Source organism: Triticum aestivum, chromosome 5D (assembly GCF_018294505.1).
Source record: "Triticum aestivum cultivar Chinese Spring chromosome 5D, IWGSC CS RefSeq v2.1, whole genome shotgun sequence".
In the NCBI taxonomy this organism is placed as follows: Eukaryota; Viridiplantae; Streptophyta; class Magnoliopsida; order Poales; family Poaceae; genus Triticum; species Triticum aestivum.
In genome coordinates, this window is record NC_057808.1 from 133,539,271 (window position 1) to 133,560,495 (window position 21,225).

General features: G+C 46.1%; 1 protein-coding gene and 1 long non-coding RNA gene across 4 annotated transcripts; both read left to right on the top strand.

The window, feature by feature from the left end:
* The first annotated feature begins 8,026 nt into the window (after positions 1 to 8,026).
* LOC123119889 (polyol transporter 5) lies at positions 8,027 to 10,106 on the top strand. Its single transcript, XM_044539852.1, has 3 exons — positions 8,027 to 8,284; positions 8,355 to 8,701; positions 8,780 to 10,106. The coding sequence occupies exons 1-3, from the start codon at positions 8,137 to 8,139 to the stop codon at positions 9,749 to 9,751; spliced, it is 1,467 nt and encodes a 488-aa protein (XP_044395787.1). The 5' UTR covers positions 8,027 to 8,136; the 3' UTR covers positions 9,752 to 10,106.
* A 2,513-nt stretch (positions 10,107 to 12,619) lies between these two features.
* Positions 12,620 to 16,085, top strand: LOC123119890 (uncharacterized). Of its 3 annotated transcripts, none has more exons than XR_006459050.1 (5): positions 12,620 to 13,004; positions 13,175 to 13,268; positions 13,833 to 13,958; positions 14,307 to 14,480; positions 14,554 to 16,085. It is a non-coding gene; the product is annotated as an uncharacterized lncRNA (long non-coding RNA). The 3 variants fall into 3 exon arrangements; XR_006459051.1 differs by having other exon boundaries at positions 14,307 to 14,370; XR_006459049.1 differs by having other exon boundaries at positions 12,621 to 13,004; positions 14,307 to 14,442.
* Positions 16,086 to 21,225: the final 5,140 nt, after the last annotated feature.

The window sequence follows — 21,225 nt, forward strand, 5'->3', positions numbered from 1 at the left end:
CATGTAAACCGCCCCTTCAACATAGATAAGGAGGGGCAGGGCTCCCCAAAGAGGGACAGGCAAGAAGAAACAATCTCTAGGGCTAGACACAAAGAGCCAGTTTACCGGCGACTCCCTCATGATGATAATGAGACCTAGCCACAAACAGCATGTAGGGTTGTTACCGGATGACGTTTCCCGGGGCCCGAAGCTGTCTAAATCCTTGTCTTGTGTTGCGTCTCTTGATTCCGATCAACCCCTCTCAAGCTACCACATAGATGTGTTGGCCTCACGACTAAGTCCTCACACTAGGACATCTACCGTGACAATTCCACGACAGTTGGCGCCCACCATGGGGCTTGCGCACGGTGGTGTTGAGTTCTTGAAGGGATCTTTCTCAGGGATCGAGAGGTTCACGATTAATCTGGACGACCATGGACAGAGCCGGCAAATTTATTGTTGGGAGATCAGAATTATGGTTAAATTTTTTGGAGCCAGCAGATACAAGATCCGTAGAGTTGTTAGGGTTTGGCTGCGGCGCCTCACGCATTGCACAGCGACCCATTGGATCTGAGCACAGATCGTTTTGTTCGCTACAGATGAGACCGGACAAGAGTCTGATTCGATGTCACCAAGTAATCAGGTTGATGCGTTGGTTTTAAGCAGTGGCCGCAAATCCCTGGGTTTGATATGAGTCTTTTCTACTGCAAGTACACGCATTACAGTATCCGGGTCAGATTGATGCTCCTCTTTGTGTCCACATCAGTACGGATGAAGGCTGATAATGAGTGTTTAATCCGGCTGCAAAAATCCAAGGAATCAACTAGTACTTGCACTAGTACGTAACCAAGACTAGTACTAATTGAGTGCCGCATTATTTAAGTACTACTACATCTACAGCCACGAAGGCACCTACCAGATCATGGATAAAGAGTGTTTTTTCTCCGCGGTGTCCAGAGCAATCAGCAATCTGCTGGCCGTGTTCATCGAGTCCTGGTTCTAAAAAGGAAAGGGAATAATTCCATCGGAATAAGAGAAGAAAGAAGCGAGACTCGAGCTCTGAGCTACCCCCATGCAGGCCGTGAAGAAAGAAGCCGTTCCGCCCATGCACCCGCCTCTGATCCGCCTTGCGCCGGCCCCGCCGGGCTGCGTCAAATCGGCTGCCCGCCTCTGAACCGCCGAGGCCATGACCCGCCGACCTCAACTCTGCTGAGCTGACTCAAGTGCTTGTGCTTGTGCTTCACGCCGTTGTTGTTGTTGACGGAGCGCTTCAGCATCTTGCTCTTCTTGGTGTTGGCGCGCCCGTTCTTCCTCTTCTTAGCGTTGGCGTTACCTTTCTTGTGCTTGCAGAAAGGTAGCTTGATTTTGACGATGTCGATGTTCTTGCGCTAGGCGTTGCTCTTGAGAATCGGTTCCGTGTAGAGGAGTGCGGTTTGCTTGACGTTCGTGTCGTGCGGCTTGACGAAGAGTGTTCGATGTCGGTGTACTTGAGCCGGAGATGGTGTCGTTGGAGTGTCGACTCGAGCGGCTCCGTCTTGAGTAGGACGACGAGGTAGAAGAGCAGTTGACCATCATGGTTTGAATATCCTCCTTGAGAGAGGCCATGGATGTGTTGAAGTAGTCTCTTGTACGTTGCTCGGATTGCCGTAAGTCAGTGGCGAGGTTGTCGATGCGGTCGCCCAAAGCTTGTTGTTCTTGATGCAAAGCTCTTGGTGCACCGAAGAGGTGGCTCTTGGTGATGTAGGAGGTCGAGTCGTCGTCTTGCTCAATGAAGAGTGGGTTGGTAGAAGAACTTGGCCTATCCATCATTCCAAGCAAATGTGTGAGTGTGCGAACGAGAAGAACTATACCAAATGTACCTTGACCGATGTTGAAGATGGATAAATGATCACTCAAATGTGTTACAAGGAAATAGAACAATTGGTACCAATTCTTGTCGGTTCGCACGCCTACACGAGTAAAAGCTTATGGTGGAGCTCGGTTAGGATGGCGGCACAAAATTTGATGCAATTGTTAGTGAGACTCAATAATGTTGAAAAAGATTCGCAAATTTGCAAATGCAACAAGTAAACCAATAGCAAATAGGTTACACGGAAACACACACACGGATAGATAAATGGGGTCGTGTAACCAAGGAATGAGCCAAAATGTGGAATCCACGAAAATGCTCTTGTTGCACAACTCTAGAGAGACGCTAGCACGATTGCACGGTAGGCGGATACGAAACTTGTGCACAACCTACTAAGCAAAAATGCAACGACTTCTATCCCAAGTATGCTATATGTATGGTGTTCCGATGATATGATCCAAGATGATCGAGTATGACAATCTTAATGTAGTATGATGCTATGGTTCTTGCTTATAAGCTCTTTGCTTATCTTTTCCTTTTGCTTAAAAGCTTGTTTGGATATTTCACTTGTGAGCTCTTTCTCATGCAAAACTTCACGAACCAAGATAACAATTGTGTATATGCGATGACAAACTTGTGACACAAAAGATGATACCAAGATATGTACCAAGATGATATGGTATGTATGCTATGGGAGGTATGATCACTAATCTGCACAAGTGACGTTGCCAGCAATACTCAAATAGCTAGTCTCGATAGGTAAGGTATGCAAATGGTCTATGGGTTTATCAATGCAATGGCAAGAATAATGATATACCTCAATACCAAGATGATGTGGAAGTTACCGTTCTTGCTTACGGTGAGGGTTTCAAAATTGTAGGATGGTTGTTGTCGATGACGAGTCTGTGGCGAAGATGAGCGGCGGTGATGTTGATGTCGAACAGTCCCTAAGTTGCCGAAACGCATTAGGAAAGGGAAAACCGCAACTCAAATTCTCAAAGCAAAACTAGTCAAAATTTTCGGAGTTTGGTAGCGGGTAAGAGTTGGTGGTTGCGAAAAGCGGTGGTGGTATGCGGAAGTGTAAGTGGGCACCGGAGCAAATTTGGCGAGAGTTAGGCGAGAAACGGGGCGGTGGATGGAAATGATGTTGCGTGAGGCCGGATGTCCGGCGCACGGGCCGGATGTCCGTGCCTCCAGATCCAAGATGAACTCTACGAACTCGCGTGGAAAAAGGCAATTCTAGGGCAAAATTCGAGAGATTTTGTGGATGGAATTGGGAGAAAAAGTTAGGGGAAGCTAGATCTACCTGCTACACACGAAATCCGTAGATCAAATCCAACAAAACTTCATCACACCAACAAATCACAAAAAAAAATTGGGGGGTGATGACCCACAAGTATAGGGGATCTATCATAGTCCTTTCGATAAGTAAGAGTATCGAACCCAACGAGGAGCAGAAGGAAATGACAAGCGGTTTTCAGCAAGGTATTCTCTGCAAGCACTGAAATTATCGGTGACAGATAGTTGTATGATGAGATAATTCGTAACGGGTAACAAGTAACAAAAGTAAACAAGGTGCAACAAGGTGGCCCAATCCTTTTTGTAGCAAAGGACAAGCCTGGACGAACTCTTATAAAAAGCAAAGTGCTCCCGAGGACACATGGGAATTACTGTCAAGCTAGTTTTCATCATGCTCATATGATTCGCGTTCGTTACTTTGATAATTTGATATGTGGGTGGACCGGTTCTTGGGTGCTTCCCTTCCTTGGACAAGCCTCCCACTTATGATTAACCCCTCTTGCAAGCCTCCCACCTATGAAAAGAAGAATTAAGATAAATCTAACCATAGCATGAAACATATGGATCCAAATCAGCCCCTTACGAAGCAACGCATAAACTAGGGCTTAAGCTTCTGTCACTCTAGCAACCCATCATCTACTTATTACTTCCCAATGCCTTCCCCTAGGCCCAAATCATGGTGAAGTGTCATGTAGTCGACGTTCACATAACACCACTAGAGGAAAGACAACATACATCTCATCAAAATATCGAACGAATACCAAATTCACATGATTACTTATAACAAGACTTCTCCCATGTCCTCAGGAATGAACATAAATACTCACAAAGCATATTCATGTTCATAATCAGAGGAGTATTAATTATCATTAAGGATCTGAACATATGATCCTCCACCGAATAAACCAACTAGCATCAACTACAAGGAGTAATCAACACTACTAGCAACCCACAGGTACCAATATGAGGTTTTGAGACAAAGATCGGATACAAGAGATGAACTAGGGTTTGAGAGGAGATGGTGTTGGTGAAGATGTTGATGGAGATTGACCCCCTCTTGATGAGAGGATTGTTGGTGATGACGATGGCTTCGATTTCCCCCTCCCGGAGGGAAGTTTCCTCGGCAGAACAACTCCGTCGGAGCCCTAGATGAAGCGGATGAAAGACGGTGGCTCTTCGTCCCGAAAGCTCCCTTCTGATTTTTTCCAGGTCAAAACACATCATATAGCAGAAGATGGGCATCGGGGGGCTGCCAAGTGGCCCACATGGCTGGGGGCGCGCCCAGGGGGTAGGGCGCGCCCTCCACCCTTGTGGATGGCAGGTGGCCCCCCTCTGGTGCTTTCTTCGCCCAATATTTTTTTATATATTCCAAAACAATTCTCTGTGAAGTTTCAGGACTTTTGGAGTTGTGCAGAACAGGTCTCTAATATTTGCTCCTTTTCCAGTCCAGAATTCCAGCTGTCGGCATTCTCCCTCTTCATGTAAACCTTATAAAATAAGAGAGAAAAGACATAAGTATTGTGATATAATGTGTAATAACAACCCATAATTCAATAAATATCAATATAAAAGCATGATGCAAAATGGACGTATCAGTGGGCTATTTTTTTGGGGATTTTCAAAATTGGGGAAGAACACAACAAAATTAGGCTTGAAAACAAGGGTAGGGGCTCCAAATTCGTGATCAACCAAGGCTCATGATACCAAGATGATTTAGGGTGGAAACCCTAGGGCCGATCTTTCACGATTGGAGCGGATCCTACGAAGACCATGAGGGGAAAACATGAGGGGAAACACGGGAGAAATCACTCAAACCAACAAGATTCGATTACACATGTGCTAGATCCTCCAAACACAAAGAGATACATGATCCACGATCAACAAAGGATGATAGAAGTAGCAAGTTCTTTTCCGTGAGGAGGCCTTGAGGGGATCCTCCCCTGAGGGGTCTTGAATCCACTTGGGGGATCTTCTCCGAAGAGGTCGTGAACTCCAATGGAGAAGGGTATCAAGTGGATGAGCAAAGCTCTATCTCTCAAATGAGCTAATCCTTTGCTAACCCTAGAAAGAGGGAGGAGGAGGAGTATATATATTCTAGGTGGGCGAAGGGGTATATGGGCCTCGGCCCTTTATGTGCGCAGACAGGCGGGGCCGGACGTCCGGGCGTCGGGCCGGATGTCCGGGCCTTCACGAGGGGCCGGATGTCCGGGCTGGCGGGGTCGGCCTCGGTGCTCTCTGGATAGGCGGTGTCCGGATTTCCGGGCCGGAGGCCAGTTGTCCGTCGGCTCGGGAAGAGCCGGATGTCCGGGCCTTTGGCCGGATGTGTGGGCTGACGGGGTCCAGCTTCAGGTGTGTTCTGTGATGGGCGCCGGATTTTCGGGCAGGGGCCGGATGTCCGGGCCTTGTAGCTTCGCCTGGGCTGTGGCTGTGGCAGATGCTCTAGGGGCCGGATGTCCGGGGCTTGGGGTCGGATGTCCGGGTCCTGGAGACTTCTCTGGTTCCTTCCGTCGTTCCTCTTCATCTGTGAACTTGTGTGCTTGTCTGTCTTCACGTGCATCTTCGGGAGGGCCTTCTTGGTACCTGATCATGCACAACATTCCGGACTTAGGTAGTAGCCATGTCTCGAGAGGGTCATATGGAATATCACTAAGGAGAGATCCCACCTCGTTCTCGAGAGCCCTAGCTCGTGCTCGTGTCATCGGTCCTCTTGGCACTTGGTGAGACGATGGTAGATCCATGGGGATGACCATAGGATGCTCTGCATCACAGACCTTCTTCTCAAACCTTGATATTCTACAGTTTATCACAACCTTTTATATTTTCAGTCTACCTTGTTGCACGGTTATTACAGGTAAAACTCACAGATCATTTTATTACCTCTAATAAGTTCCAACATAATGCCATACGTATGAAGATCAGCTCATTTTGGTTGCCTGTTGATATATGTTCGTGTCTTTACTGGTGTGCACGGTATGTGTTATTTTCCAACTTTCATTTGGAATCATATACTGCAGTTCATTTTTTCAGTGCAACAGCATAAAAAGGGCCATAAAAAAGATACAAGGTGAGATTGTTCTTACCTATGTTCATTTGTACATTTCGTAATGTTTGTTTCATAGACTGAGATTTGTACATTTGGATCATAGACTGTAGCTCATTTTCTAATAGCAGAATAAAATGATCCAAAAAGAAAGTGAGCAAGGTGAGACGGTTCTTACCTGTATCTACCTTTGTTTGTACATGTGATTTCTTTAAACCTATTGGAGAACAAACATCCCATAACACACTGATACATGAATACACCTCAATTTTCTATGACACTACATGAGCCCGTATTCTGTCCTATAATTGTAAAATTGATCCCGACCAACTATCTTTCCTTCACATGCAAGCTTGCACATCATTCCAATCGAAACCGCGAGGTCCATCAACACTTGGTCACCTGGCCTAAACTCCTGTTCATGATGTATGATCTATCCATTGGCATATTCTATTTTATTGTGATCAATGTAACCATCATAGATAATCAGACTTTTGCTTATGATTAAGAACTTATTTGGGTTAGTACCTTTGTGTCATCTCTCATGATTTCTTGGTGGCCATGCCATAAAATATTGAGAATTTTAAACAAAAGATATTTCACGTTGTAACTATTACACCATGCATTTTAACTTTCCATTGTTTTGCTCTCTTTTTTGCTGTTAACTTCCGTTTTGTTTCTCAACTACTCAGATTATCTATAAAAGTTCTCGAGGATTCCCGCCGCAACGCGCGGGGCATTTTCTAGTTGGATAAATAGGTTAATAGTCTGAATAAACAATATACAGTTTTGCCAAAAGTATGTAAAAGTGGTATGATAATAATATGAAAAATAAAAAATCATAGAGATGCTTGAGATGCATCAGTGTGTACCGAAGGATTTGATTTTGGTCATCACCTATATTAACAACAATCTGAACCACATGCTTAACCTTGTAGGAAACATACTTTTCTGATAAGGCGACACAACAATACATGACAACACACATCATCTATGCCTAATCTGATGAAACACCGAATCTTTACCATACGCCTGCCAAAACTCCCCCCAAAAGCTCACACTTTCATCTATGTCGTTGCCGCAAATACCATCGAGCACACCCCATCAAAACCCTAGCGGAACACGACCAAGCAAGGGAGCAGAGAGGGCGGACAACTCGATTTCGTACAGTAGTTCAGAGGAAATTCGTCGATGCCACGGGGACGTGGCTCCATCCAGTGCAGTCACTCTATCGTGCGTCTCCAACAGAGGAGACGAACAGGCGACGCCGAAGATGATCATGCACAGGGGTTTGGGGCGCGTTATCTGTGCCAACGTGACAATTCACATAAGTACAGGGTTTGCCACGAATTCCCCCTCCCCATTCTCAATCAGGACTACGACGCGTGCTCCCCTGCCGATGTGGCATACCACGCGGTTGTTTCAGACTAATTTGTATGAAAATTTCCCCGTGGTGCAAGTTTAGTGACCCACTTGTCTCAGTTTTCAATTTTTTTTATGAAATTGCTCTGGCAGTGAAGTTGGTGTATTTTAGGTGTATTTAACTCTTTATGTTATCACAAACATCTCTTTTCTCATTAACTATTTGCCACATACTAAGTAAATTTAGCTTCAGATGCATCATGTTACTACTCCCACTATGGCGAGCTTAAGGTGGATTATCAAGTTGATTATAGATGAAGTGAAAACTTGTATAAGCATATGTTGACTTGTGCTATTGAGCGATGTAATAAGGCGATAATTATCGCTGCAGCGAGAAAGTACAGCCGTCCACAATTTCTCTCATGGAGCATGTGGTTGGTGGCAAGAAGCCAAGGCCAGCCAGACAAGCACACATCCTGTCACTCTCAGGCCGCTTGACTTGCCCGTCGATAGATCCAGTCATCAATATTCCTACATGACTAGTGAACTGAAATTTCCGTGCCAGACACCCCGAAAAACCAGGGACGGGCAGTAGCTAGCTATAGCCATGGAGCAGCAGCACCGGCCGGACTCCGAGGCTCCGCTGCTGGCCGCCTCGAAGCCCGATGGCGCCGCGTCTTCGTCGCCGCCCCGCAACAGGTTCCCCTTCTTCTGTGCCGTGCTCGCCTCCATGACCTCCGTCCTCATGGGCTACAGTGAGTACACTTGCACAGTTGCAATTATACTTCGGACCGCGAGCATACGCTGAGAATAATGCGCATGTAGACGTGGCGGTGATGAGCGGGGCGCAGATCTTCATGGCGGAAGACCTCGGGGTGAGCGACACGCAGATCGAGCTGCTCTCCGGTGCCATCAACATCTACTCGCTCGTCGGCGCGCTGCTCGCCGGCTGGACCTCCGACCGCCTCGGTCGCCGCCTCACCATTGTGCTCACCAACGGCTTCTTCCTCGTTGGCCCGCTTATCATGACGCTCGCCGGCGGGTACACGGCGCTCATGGCGGGGCGCTTCATCTCTGGAATCGGCGTCGGCTACGCGCTCGTAATCGCGCCGATCTACGCTGCCGAGATCGCGCCGGCCTCCTCCCGCGGCCTTCTCAGCTCCCTTCCCGAGGTCAGCGCTGCAGAGTTTCCCCTTCGTCGTATGATGCTTCAGAGTTGTCTCATAATTGTGTTCCTTTCTTTTGTAAAGATTTTTATCAACACCGGGGTGATGCTGAGCTACGTCTCCAACTTCGCCTTCTCGGCGTTGCCAGCGCACCTGGCGTGGCGGCTGATGTTCGCGGCCGGGGTTGTGCCCACCGTGTTTCTGGCGGCTGGCGTGCTCACCATGCCGGAGTCGCCGCGGTGGCTGGCGATGAAGGGCCGGCTGGACGAGGCGAAAGCCGTGCTCGACAGGACGTCGGACACGCTCGCGGAGGCCGAGCAGCGTCTGCGGGAGATCGAGGAGGTTGTCGACGCCGGCAGCAACGGCGCCGGCGGGAGCAACGGCGGTGGCGGCACGTGGAATGAGGTGGCAACCAAGGCCGGCGTCAGGCGCGTGCTGGCCACAGTTCTGGCGCTACAATTCTTCCAGCAGGCGTCGGGCATCGACTCCGTGGTGCTCTACGGCCCGCGCGTGCTCGCCATGGCCGGCGTCACATCCAACACCCTCCTCCTGGGCCTCAACGTCCTCTTCGGCGTGGCCAAGGCGGGCTCGATCCTGATAGCCATGGCGCTCGCCGACCGCGTCGGTCGGCGCCCTCTGCTCTTGGTGAGCACCGGCGGCATGACGGCGTCGCTGCTTGTGCTGGGCTCCGTGTTCGCTGCTTTCGCCGGCGCCAAGGACGACGCGGCGGTGGCCGCCGTGGCCGTGGCGGCTGTGGTGGCGTTCGTCTGCACCTTTTCCGTCGGGTTCGGGCCTATGGCATGGGTGTACAGCTCGGAGATCCTACCTCTGCGGCTGCGCGGACAGGGCGCCGGGCTCGGCACCGCCATGAACCGCGTCATGAGCGGCATCGTCACCATGACCTTCATCTCGCTCTACGGGGCCATCACCATGGCCGGCGCATTCTACCTTTATGCCGCCGTCGCGGCTGCCTCGTTCGTGTTCATCTACACCTGCCTGCCGGAGACCAGGGGCCGAAACCTCGAGGACATGGAGCAGCTTTTCCGCACAAAGTGATCGATCCCCCAACCCGTGGTCACTTTTTTTTTTGAAAAATCAACCCGTGGTCACATTGATATTAACAAATCTCTGGATTTGGATGGTAAATTTTCTGATCAAACGGTATACAACATTATCAAAATGATTCTTTCTATCGTAGTCGTAGTGAGGTTTAGAGCTCAAAAAAGACCTACCAGCCGCCACCACCTCCGCCTCCACCATAGATCGGTTCCCCCTCCTTCGGCCGGCCATGTCGGTGTCGGGAGGGGTGGGGAACTCTCGGTCCCCCTCCTCTAGCTGGCCTTGCCGGTGTTGGCAGGGGTGGGGAACCCGATCTATGAGTGGAGTTCTTAATAATACAGTGTTTTCATTAGAGTGATATAAGGTTTTGGTAGTTTTTTTTTGAGGGATTGGTAGTCGTCTTCTTTGTTGGAGATGGCATCGTCTACAAAAAGTAATCTTCGTCCCTTCATTTGACGACGAGATCTTTTCCCGACGTCAATAGTGGTGTTGGAAGATTAAATTTGTTTAGGTATGGTCCTTCAGATCTTGCTTCGCCAGATAGGTTTTGGATCTTTTTTTCTCATGGTCGCCACGAGGAGGATTGTCCTCGCAATATTTGTCCCGACTGCTACGTCCTCGACAATGGTGATTCATACTCTCTGCTCCCAGCGGCCTTGACCTGGTTGTTCGGTTTTTTGTCCCTGGAATACTGGTGTTGGTACTCTTGCCGATGTTGGTTGATTACTTTAATGACAGCATGCATGCACCGCAACCTTGGCATTGCGGCTCAATTTAAAACAACGGGAGAACCCTCGTTGGTATTTACAGGTTTGTGATCTGATACTTTTGTTATGTTCCTACGGCTGCCTTGAGAAAAGTACAAGATTGTGTCATGGAAGAAGAGTTTGAGGATCTCAAAGATTTGCTCGCTTCTTTTAGACTTTATTTTGTAATCGCTGTAGTGAGCTCATGTATCTCTACCATGTACGATTTGCTACTATAATATATCATGGTATTGATTGTAAAAATTGATTCTTTCTATCCCTAAAAACTTATTCTTTCTTCACAATATCTAAACGAGGCCTCAACTAACCATCGGTTCATAGGGTAGCAAGGGTACTCTTCTCTGCCTTCTTGTCCATTTATCTTCACTTTGCGCCCATCATGAGTCCTAGATTGACCAAGACAAAAAGATCAAATTACAATACAAAGGTAACATAAAGAAATCATAGCATTGATTCTATCATGAATATGTACGAGTGCTATGAGGATACGCCGGTACCCTTGGCATGAGGAATACGATGGACTCAATATATCTTCCACCCACTCCCATACAAAGTGATATCCAAACCCTACACTTCCTTCGCTCCATGGCACGCATCATCGTTCGCTCCTCTCGCTCCCCTCTACCACTCCCCCCTCCTCATCCCATCTTTGTCCACCCACAAGGCAAACCACCACCACTCTCCGACCACATCCCTGTTAGAAATATGTCATAGAGATATCATGCTTGTGTCTGGCCAGATGATAATGGATACCGTAATACCGAGTGGGACCGGAGAGTATCCGTCCATCGTTGAAAGAGCAAATCATAGTCTTGAATCATCACACATCTTGACATACTTTGTTGACGTACCTGTAAGTTACCTTTATGATCTCCTAGTTAGGTGAAACATTTGGCAACCCTAAACTAACCATCTGGTAAGAAGGTCTACGATATTCTCATGGGCTGAGACCGCAAGAAAACGTAGCATACATATGATAATACAGACAACATAATGACGATGGTATCTCGCAGTATATCATAAGTTTTGGTCCGACACCATTGTTATGTTGACAATGTGTTCTCATTATTGTCAGAATCCTTGTTACTTTAACAATGCTCTTTGACCAGGAAAAAACGAGATCACCAATATACATCAGTGATACTACCTCCTTTCCGGTTTATAGGGCTCAATTCCAAAATTTCGCCAACCAAGATAGATGGTGAGTGCTGGAATAATTTTTGTAGTTTGCAAAAGCACTCAATTAATGCGCCCGTTTTTTCTCAAAAATTTGTGTTTAGCAATGCATTAAATGTCATGCATGCATTCATAAAGTACATGCATTGGTCTATTTTCTCTTCATATTTGCATACAATGATTTAATGTACCTTGAAATCTGATCATGTGATGGGGAACAACCAAATTGAGATTTATAAAATGGGAAAACTAAAATTTTGAGATAAGCCCTATAAACCAGAAAGGAGGGAGTATATTCATTATGCATCATCACTATTTCCTACTACAATATACCCTATCAGAATGATATATTTCATATTATGATGCAATTCTAATGCATTTTCTCTCTTAAAATGCAAGATATAGACAAAGAGGGAAACTGCCGCACATCTGGAATTCTGGACCAAAATGCAACAAAAGAAAAAACAATTTTTTGAAGCTCCAAATGTAGCGGGGATTTTACTGATTATTTCCAGAAAATATGAAGCCAGATGCCAGAAGAGGGGCTAGAGGTTGGCTGGTGACGGTGTCCTGACACTACACCACAACACTAAATTGGGGGCAATTAACTGCCGTGAGAAATAAGAGAATAAGGGCAAATCATCTGCCCGGGATCTTGTTACTGCCGCTAGAAGCGCATAATGGCGGAAAAACTGCCGGTAGAAGTTAAGCAATAAGGGCACGTGCACTGCCAGCAATGATGTCTACATCGTAGGTCATAAAATCTGCCGGGAGACTGAACTACGGCTCACTATCTGCTGGGCCTGTCTGTGGCGCGAGCCCACATAATTTGGCCCAAAACGCGCGCGTTGGCGCGGGAGAGCGCGCGACAAACCAAATTTTTTCACCAAAAGAAAAAGGAATTACAGCCGTGGGCCGCCACCCGACCTGTTCAGCCCCAAATCGAACCCTTCCTCCTCCTCCTCCTCGACCGCCGCCAGCGCCGCCGCCACCCCCTCTGCCGTTGACCACGCCCTCCAACCCCCCACCCCCCGGGATGATCTGTGCAACCCCATGGGGATCTATGGCGGTAGTGCTTGGAGCTCGCCGTCGCCTCCCTCCAGACGCCTGTGGTGTGTGAGATGGAAGTCGCCTCCCTCCCTTTGACACCACTACCAGAACTGGTCGACGCCGCCGGTCGCGTCCCTCTCTTCTCCGCGGTGACGAGCATGGGCGGGTTCCCCACCATGGCTTCCTCGCCGCCAACGGCGAGCGCGGTGCCTCCTCTCCACGCTCTGTAGATCCGTCCCGGTGGAAACTCAATGCAGGTGAGATTTTCCTTACCAAGGTTGTGAACCTCTCCTTCCCTGCTCGATTGAGAACTCACGGTGGGAGTTGTCCAGTTGTCCGTAGGAAGCCAGATTTCCCCTTCCACCGAGTTATACTAGGCTCAAGTCTTCCTTATTATTTATTTTCTTTTGCTACCAAATTGATGCAGGTTCTATCAGTGAAAGGATTGGAGACTGGTTCTAGTAGTGGTGGTTTGTTTGATGAATTTCTAGTGCCCATGATTTGCAAAGGGTTTCAGCCAGGTTAGTGTACGTGTAATGTCATATTTCATTTTGTTATTTTAATATGCAGGTATATGTGCTATGATTTGTAAAATTTCATTTGCTAGTATCCACCCTTTTTATGTACATGGATCGGTCTTTATTTATTCAGGTTCAGACATTGCACAACTGAATACTATATAAATACAGCGCTCTATAAAGTTTTTGGTGCCTGCATCTAGAAGAGCTAAATTTGTAGACATGAATGTGGATTTGATATTAAAATTTGCTCTACAAAAGTAGCTACTTTTCCTGCCCTGATTTATCATCTAGCTAAATGTTTCATAGCAGTTCAGTGTTGAGGTAACATATTTTTTTCCTGCTGGTAGTTGGTAACAAAATACTTCTATAGTAATTTTTCAAATGTAGGATTAAACATATAATACGTTTTGCGACATTTTCTTTAGCCTATGCCTCGCTCTTATTAGACAATAGTACTAGCAGTTAAGGTACTGCTGTCATCTTTTTATTAGATAGAACTGTTCCTCAGTGCCAAAGCATTGTTTTCTTGTTAATATCACTCACAATTGCCTGCTACTATTTCAGTACTGGCGTCTAGCAACCTTGAAGCCCACAGTTGACCTGCCTCCTAATTTGTGTGATGAGCAAATGTGTAGATTGTGTGTGTAAATCGGAGATGCCTTGGGTTATGCCCTCGGAGAAGATGGATTGGTAAGAGTTTGTAATGCTGTTTCGCAAGAGTTGATTTCTATATGTGTTGCAGAATGTGTTGTTCGAGTAAGAGGATTTAAGTTTCGCGTGCTAGCCACTCTGACCTATGAAGATGGATTGGTAGTTTTTTTGTTAACTAAACAATATGCCATCAGTATTTATGCCTTTTTATGGGCAAGTGATTCCTACAATTACTTAGTGTATTTCGTATACTCACCAAGACCTGAGTAGGGCAGGTGATCTTCTTTTGTCCATTTTCTAATTATTCATGCAAAAGTTGTTGGAGGCCAGAGAGAACATTGCAAGCTCATTTGGTTCAATCTCTCTCTGTTTTCCTGACTGAATTAGGTCTTGGTGAACGAGGTGGAGGTGATCGAAGAGGCAATATGCTTATAAATCATCTTCACATCGGGTATATTTTTCTCTGCTATGGGTGTACATGATATGTTTGCCAAAACACTTGCAAATTATGGCACACTTACTGGTGAGAGATCCATATGCCTGATGCCTGAAGTGAAAAATGTACGAATTTTAGTTCTTTTTTCATTGTTTTGAGGTTTTAACCTGACCAGTGACATGTCTATGTTTTTTACAGTGTTGCAAGATGTCCTATAAGGCTATTAAGGCAGATGATCTTCTTTTCTCCATTGTCCAATATTGAAGCTTTTGTTGCCCATCAGCATACACCTCATCCAGGTTCATTTCCTATATACTGGTTAGATACTGCTTCATAGTTGCTCTAGGTGTACTTTGATTAGCGTCATCTACTTGTCCCATCATCGACAAGGTTATATGATTGCAAGAGATTAATAACTTTTGTGATACGCGTTCATTTATTAACTAAATCATCAGCTTGCTCAATAATACTTTTGGGTACTCGTGTGGTGTTTATGGCTGATGAAATACGCTTTGTTTAATAGGACTGGAGACATTTCTGATGCTTAGGTCAAAACACCGGACCTATTCTTATTTGTTTGTAAACTCAGTCCAGTAATACAAGTTAGCGTTTTGTCTTAATTGTTCTTGGAATTAAAAAGGAAACCTTCTTGTTGTTCGTTCTACACCACTAATCTGTTTAGCCATCCTTGAGAAAGGCTCGACGGTTGGACGTGAAAACTATATTTGTTCTCCTTTTGCTTCTCTGGCTTAGTTTTAAATTTAATCTGGGTTGGCTGTTTGCAATTGAAAAAAATTTGTTTCATGGCTTCCTGTAAATGTTGTTAGGCACTGTAGAAGCAGAAATTTAGAAGGGAACCACATTACGGAAGAAGGTTCACATGAATGGAGCATCACTCCTTAGCACGTCTACAGAAACAATGGGGGTTCGTATGTACAATTGTGCATATAGCTTAGGTGAAGCGATTTCTGATTTGCGAAACTCTCTTTATGTTAAGATAAAGGGAAGAACTATATAATGCTAAAATTTCCATTACTCCTATAACTATTGAATCAAATCAAATCTGTTTTTATTCTTGTATTTGCCTGCTATGAAAAATGAGGTTGGGTACTAGTGTGTAAATAGGCAGAGTGATTCCAGATTTGTAACACTCTCCTCGTGTTAAGTTGAAGCAATACAATGATCCAATTTATATTATACAAATTTATTTTTATTCTCATGATCATGAATATTGCAGTATTTTTTGTGTGTAATGAAAAGTGAGTGGATCACGTGCTGAAGTACCCCTTTAGACCATTTTTTTATCTTTAGACTAATTTAACATGTGTTATCTTTCTGGGAATATAAAGTCTATTTGCAGATGATAAGTCTTATGATTGTGCGCCTGCAGCTCCTTCTATAGGCCTTAAAGTACCTGACACGCGGTTATTATGGGCCAATGATAATTGAACTCCACATTGCTTCTGTTCTACTTACTTTGCCTTTGTTTCGTTCTTGCGCCAGCGGCGCAAAGGGTGGAATCTAGTGTACAAAAGAGTGAACATGTAATTTGTCTTCCTGGACATGGTTGCAGCCATGCGATGTGCTTAACCATTTGTGTAGCTCAGTTTGAAGATATAAAATATTATTTTCTTATGTAAAATTTGTGTACCCTTGTAGCTGAATGCTACTGAACACATGTATGGATGATGAAGTACTGAATTATTAGTCTATGAATGTTTCTAAACTTTTAAGGTTTTGGATGAGGCTGTATGTAACTTTGATTTAAGTGTATATACAAGTTGTGACATTTGTCCAAATCAGCTGACATAGATAATGGATATTAAACTAGAGATATGTTGAACAGTTTGCAAGTGAACAACGCGATGGCATATTAACTGCCGGGTAGACATGTTTGTGCCGGCAGTTCCACAGCCAGTAACAGTAGTTCACGTGTCACCACCAATCTGCCATGAGCAGAAAACTAACTGCTGGGAAATGCAAGCGCCGGGGCAGAGAAACTGCCGGGAATAGTTTATCTGCCGGGAGAAGTAATCCCCGGCAACCGTTCTCGTGGCAGTTCTATCTGCCGGGAGAAACACTGTCCCGACAGTTTTTATGCCACCTTAATGACTTTCTCCCGGCAGATTGTGTGCCATTGCATCAGTGTTGTGGTGTAGTGTGAATTAGGGGGTGCCAATCACGTCGGCCTCCAATCATGAGCTGGGCCGAGGACCCCCAGTCAACTGACAAGTGCGCCACGTTGGCCATGCCTCACGGTGTACACAAGATGGAATCCTCCGAAGACTTGGCTCATCCAAGACATGTTTGAATCATTGGCATCCCTTGATGTAACTGACCTACATGTAACCCTATATAAGCTGAGGGGTTAAGATCGTAGGGTTAGATTCATTCATGTACGATCTCGAGGTAGATCACCATGTACTTTGTACCCCATCCATAATCAATACAACAGAAGCATGACATAGGGTTTACCTCTTTCAGAGGGCCTGAACCTGGGTAAACATCATCTCCCCTCTTTGTCCTGTTACCGTTAAGCCAAGACACTAGTTCGAGACCCCCTACCCAAGATCCACTGGATTCAACTCCGACCGGTGAGCCCTAGACTGTGCCATGTGGCCTCGTGGGCCCTGGTGGCTTGCCTCCCAACACCCTTTGTCCATAAATTCGCATCTCACCTAGGAAAAAATCATAGAAATTCCACAACACTTTCCGCCTCCATTTACGAGGCGAAACTAGAGCGGAGCACTTTTACTCTTCGACAGAATGATTCTTCCTGGGAAACTTCCCTCTGGGATGGGGAAATTGAAGCCATCGTTGTCGGTGTCAAAACCGGCAGATCTCGGGTAGGGGGCCCAAGCTATGTGTCATGGATCGATGGGTAACAGGAGACAGGGGACACGATGTTTATAGAGATTACAAGAGTTGACCTACCTCAAGATCATATGTTGTGGTCTAAACCCTAGAGGTATGATGAGTAATGTCATGATGCTCTATCGACTAGCCTGGCCTCGGCTTATATAATGTATCAGAGGCCTAGGATAACAAGAGTCCTAGTCGAATACGCCGGTGGAGAGGAGTCCTTGTCTCGATCACCAAGTCTTGTGGAATCTTCCTCATGTATACATCGGCTGTCCGATATGGCCCATGAGCAAACGGCCATGGGGGTCCTCGGCCCAATCCAACTGATTGGGAGACGGCGTGGTGAGTACCCCTAGTCCAGGACACCGTCGGTAGCCCCCTGAACCGGTCTTCAAGTTGGGGACGCTCCTCGATTCTTCCGAACTGTTCTTCATCTTCGGTCGTCGATCTTGAAAACTGGTTCAACAAATCATCTCATCTTCGATCTTGAGGATCGCCAAAGTGAATTCGAAGAGTTTACACGTCGGGTATCCGAGGAGCCCCTTTAAGATCTCGGCCTTTATCAATGCCTTGTTATTACTTTTTACGCCACACCTCGGGTTTGAAGTTGTTCCCGTGCGGCGGTGTCCTCTTGCATCCAAGCTTCAACACCAGACTGCATTTGAGATATCTTTTGCAGGCGAGCACCAATGCCGGATTATATCCGAGCTCCAACGCCGGACTATATTCGAGCTCCAACGCCGGACTATATCCGAGGTGTCATAGATCACCTTGGCTTGAAAAAGTTTGAAGGAGGTTATCCGAGTTTAACGCTGAAAAGTTCTCTATAGAACGATCCATTCGAATCCGAGCTTCAACGATGGTCAGCGTCCGAGGTGTCGTAAACTACCTTAGTCTTTTAAAATATTGAACAAATTCAGCCGAGCTTAATGCCGGAAATGCCCTCTATGGAGCCAGCCACTGGCGCCCAAGCTTTATGCCGGACTACTTCCGAGGTGGTGCACCACCCCGACCGCGGGCTGTTTTTTTGTGAATATTTTTGGTTGGTGCAATTTATTCTCTGCCGAGATATATAGCCAGTATATGTATATCCAGTAGCCCTCAAGGTGTGCGTCAGTCTAAAATCCGAGATGCACCTGAAGGAAAACATAAAACTGCTGATCCTAGTAGCCCCTGAGACTCAGGTCGATTCGCGAAATCGACTTGAGGATCAACTCCTAGCTCAGTAGCATACGTAGGAATTGAAGCACAGTGTAATATATTAGAGGTAATAGTGATCGGCGGACGGGCCCCTGAGAGGGTCATGAGAAGTCGCTGTGATATATTAGCTTGACGTCGGATACGTCCCACATGGTACTTAATGTTTTCCGAAGACGCGCTTGTCCATAGTTCGGTCACGCCGAACACTGAGCACTTTGAATTTTCTGCATTAAATAGGCAATGCAGTAGCCCCCGAGCCACTGGTCGGGTGGCAACACCAGATCAGGGGATCGATGTGCCCCTTTAATATTTATAAATAATGAGCGCGAAGCCCAGTAACCCCCGAGCCTTAATGTGGGCACGGGTGGCCGAATTAAGGATCGATATCCGTTTGATAGAAAAAATTTGTTGTGTTTAACACAAACTTCTCGGAAAGAGAATAAAGATCTCTTAAAGGAGCTTAGAGCTGGTCGAAATCCAAGCTCGCCAAGGTAGGCCCCAAGGGGTTTAAAAGATGGATTGCAGCAAATGGATTTTACTCGCAATTTTTATGTGTAATGATTCTATGTATCCAAGTACTTTACATCATGAATGCTCGGCTCCACATTGTACAACACCTTGGTGACCGACCATCGGCTTCAACCTCCTCAGCCAGTGGCCTGGGAGTGTTTGTCCTATTTTATAAAGCCTTTACAAGGGCCAAGGTTTACGACAAACAAGGCAATCCAGCCATATGGTTTTATAAACAAAGGTATGCGGAGAGAATGTTATATTACTATTTGATGTAAGAAACATCTCCAAAAGAAAATAATCCCGCTATTGCTTCCTTTCTTTGGGTTGTCATGCCGACCATGATCATGAAACCTCAACTCCGATCGATGCAGGAGAAAAATATTGAGGATTTAGTTCGGGGTAAGTTCCCGATTTATGTGGCTTTTAATGGACCAAAATTTCACTTCTGTCGCTGCCGACTAATTATTTTCTTTAAGATGGCTAGCTTTCGGCTTCTCCCAGTCTGAGGTACTAACACGGATGATCCAGAAGTAACAATCACAGAGGTGCTCCCTTTACCTCCTAGCCGAACAATCGGGAATGTAGGGGTAATCACAGGAGCCGGGCAACCCAGCTTGGCCGAAATCTTAAGTCAAATTGATGCATATTTATGGATTTATAATGATGATTACGGAAGGCGGCCCTTGTATATTAAATACAAATGCCAATGATATGTTTATTTTGACTCCGTTGCGACCGTTTATCAGTTGAAAGTGGCCCATCGTCGGCTTCCACCCCCTTGTAGATGCTACGCAGGGTGTTTCCACAATAACAAACAACCCTTAGCCGACGTCTCGGTGCCCGAAGGCGGTTGTGTTAGCGGAAACGAGGGAATCTTATATGCGGGCTTTATAACTTTCACTTAGTCATTGGAGCTTAAAGTTGGGAGGCCAGCTACCAGCCCCTGGTTAGTGTTCGGCGATAGCCGAGGTCAAGCCGTAAACACTACAGCCAATGTTATGAACGGCCCGTCATTTAACACAATCATCGGATCGCTGACCGGTTTACGCTTATTGTGACAGTCAGTTTTCGGCTTTCTCCACTAAGGTGCTTAACCATGCGAGCTGGAAGCACAATCGCAGTGGTTCTCCCTTTGTAAACCTAGCCGAACAAAGCGGAACGTAGGAGGCAAGCACAAGTGCCGGGCAACCCAACTATTGACCAAAGACACAATTCGATACCGATGCATATATAGCAATATCCAAGAATGTTTTTGCAGAATCTCTAAAGGTGTCCGGCGTTGCACTACGTGACTTATGCTGGAAACACACCAATAGTTTAAAAGTGCCATAGGCTCGAAAAGGCAAAAACTTATGTAAAAGTTTGACGTCCGGACTAAACCGAGATTTTGGTGCCAATCCGGAAATTGATCTTTTAAAAAAAATTGTGCTTCTGTCGTGCTTTAACATGACACATTTGATCTCAAGACTTCAAGCGGGTCAGCCTGCGGCTTCAAGCTCCTTATCCCGAAGGCGGAGTGCTTCTCCGAGGCCGGTTTAGTGAACTAAACTCGAGCGGCTTTAGAGAGAAGCTAGGCTATCCGACTATTGACCATACACTCGAGTCGAAAAAGGAGCGGTAAAAAAAGACTTTGCAACGACCAAGAAGGAAACACATTATTATAGAACGGCTCGTGTAAATTTTAAGAGCCCCCAGTTAACACGGGTAAGGGAGTTTCTTTTAACGAACAACGTATGTGAGCATGGTCGAACCGAACACAAGTTAAAAATTTAAAACTTTGAGCATGAAAGTGACTTAGCTGGTTAATGTGTTCGGCATTGATGACATGGTCTGAGCTTGATGCGGGACAAGGTTCCATCCCCCAAGCCAGTCCCGAGGTGGCGGAACGAAAATCTCGACACTCTGAAGTGGTGACATAGCACGGCCAATGCAGGCCGGCAGAGTGACGCCGAAGTACCCACGCGTGGGTTAATGAAGTGTTGACGAAGCCCCTCGTCCAGTCTAGGTGGTGTGGTATGTCAGTACGCCGAGGTGACAACACTGCCCGACCCGAATCATTTACCTGTGTACACAAAATAGTACAAACCGGAGATAATAGTAATAATAATAAATTACAAAAAATTTGTTGCATAATAAATAATTTATGCAAAGTGAGTAATAAAATAAATATGGCCTATGCGTCGAACGCTCGATGAGGTAGAGCTCTCTGGGCGATGTCGAAGTCCTCGAGGCAACCGAACACGTCGGTATGGCAACACGACCAACAAGGTGATCACGCGAGATGATTTATGCCGA

What these genes read in the sequence shown, in the direction of transcription:
- LOC123119889 (XM_044539852.1), top strand. Translation starts at nt 8,137, where the DNA reads ATGGAGCAGCAGCACCGGCCGGACTCCGAGGCTCCGCTGCTGGCCGCC. An exon ending in CTCCGTCCTCATGGGCTACA is followed by an intron (nt 8,285 to 8,354) that starts GTGAGTACACTT and finishes ATGCGCATGTAG; the next exon opens with ACGTGGCGGTGATGAGCGGG. An exon ending in TTCTCAGCTCCCTTCCCGAG is followed by an intron (nt 8,702 to 8,779) that starts GTCAGCGCTGCA and finishes TCTTTTGTAAAG; the next exon opens with ATTTTTATCAACACCGGGGT.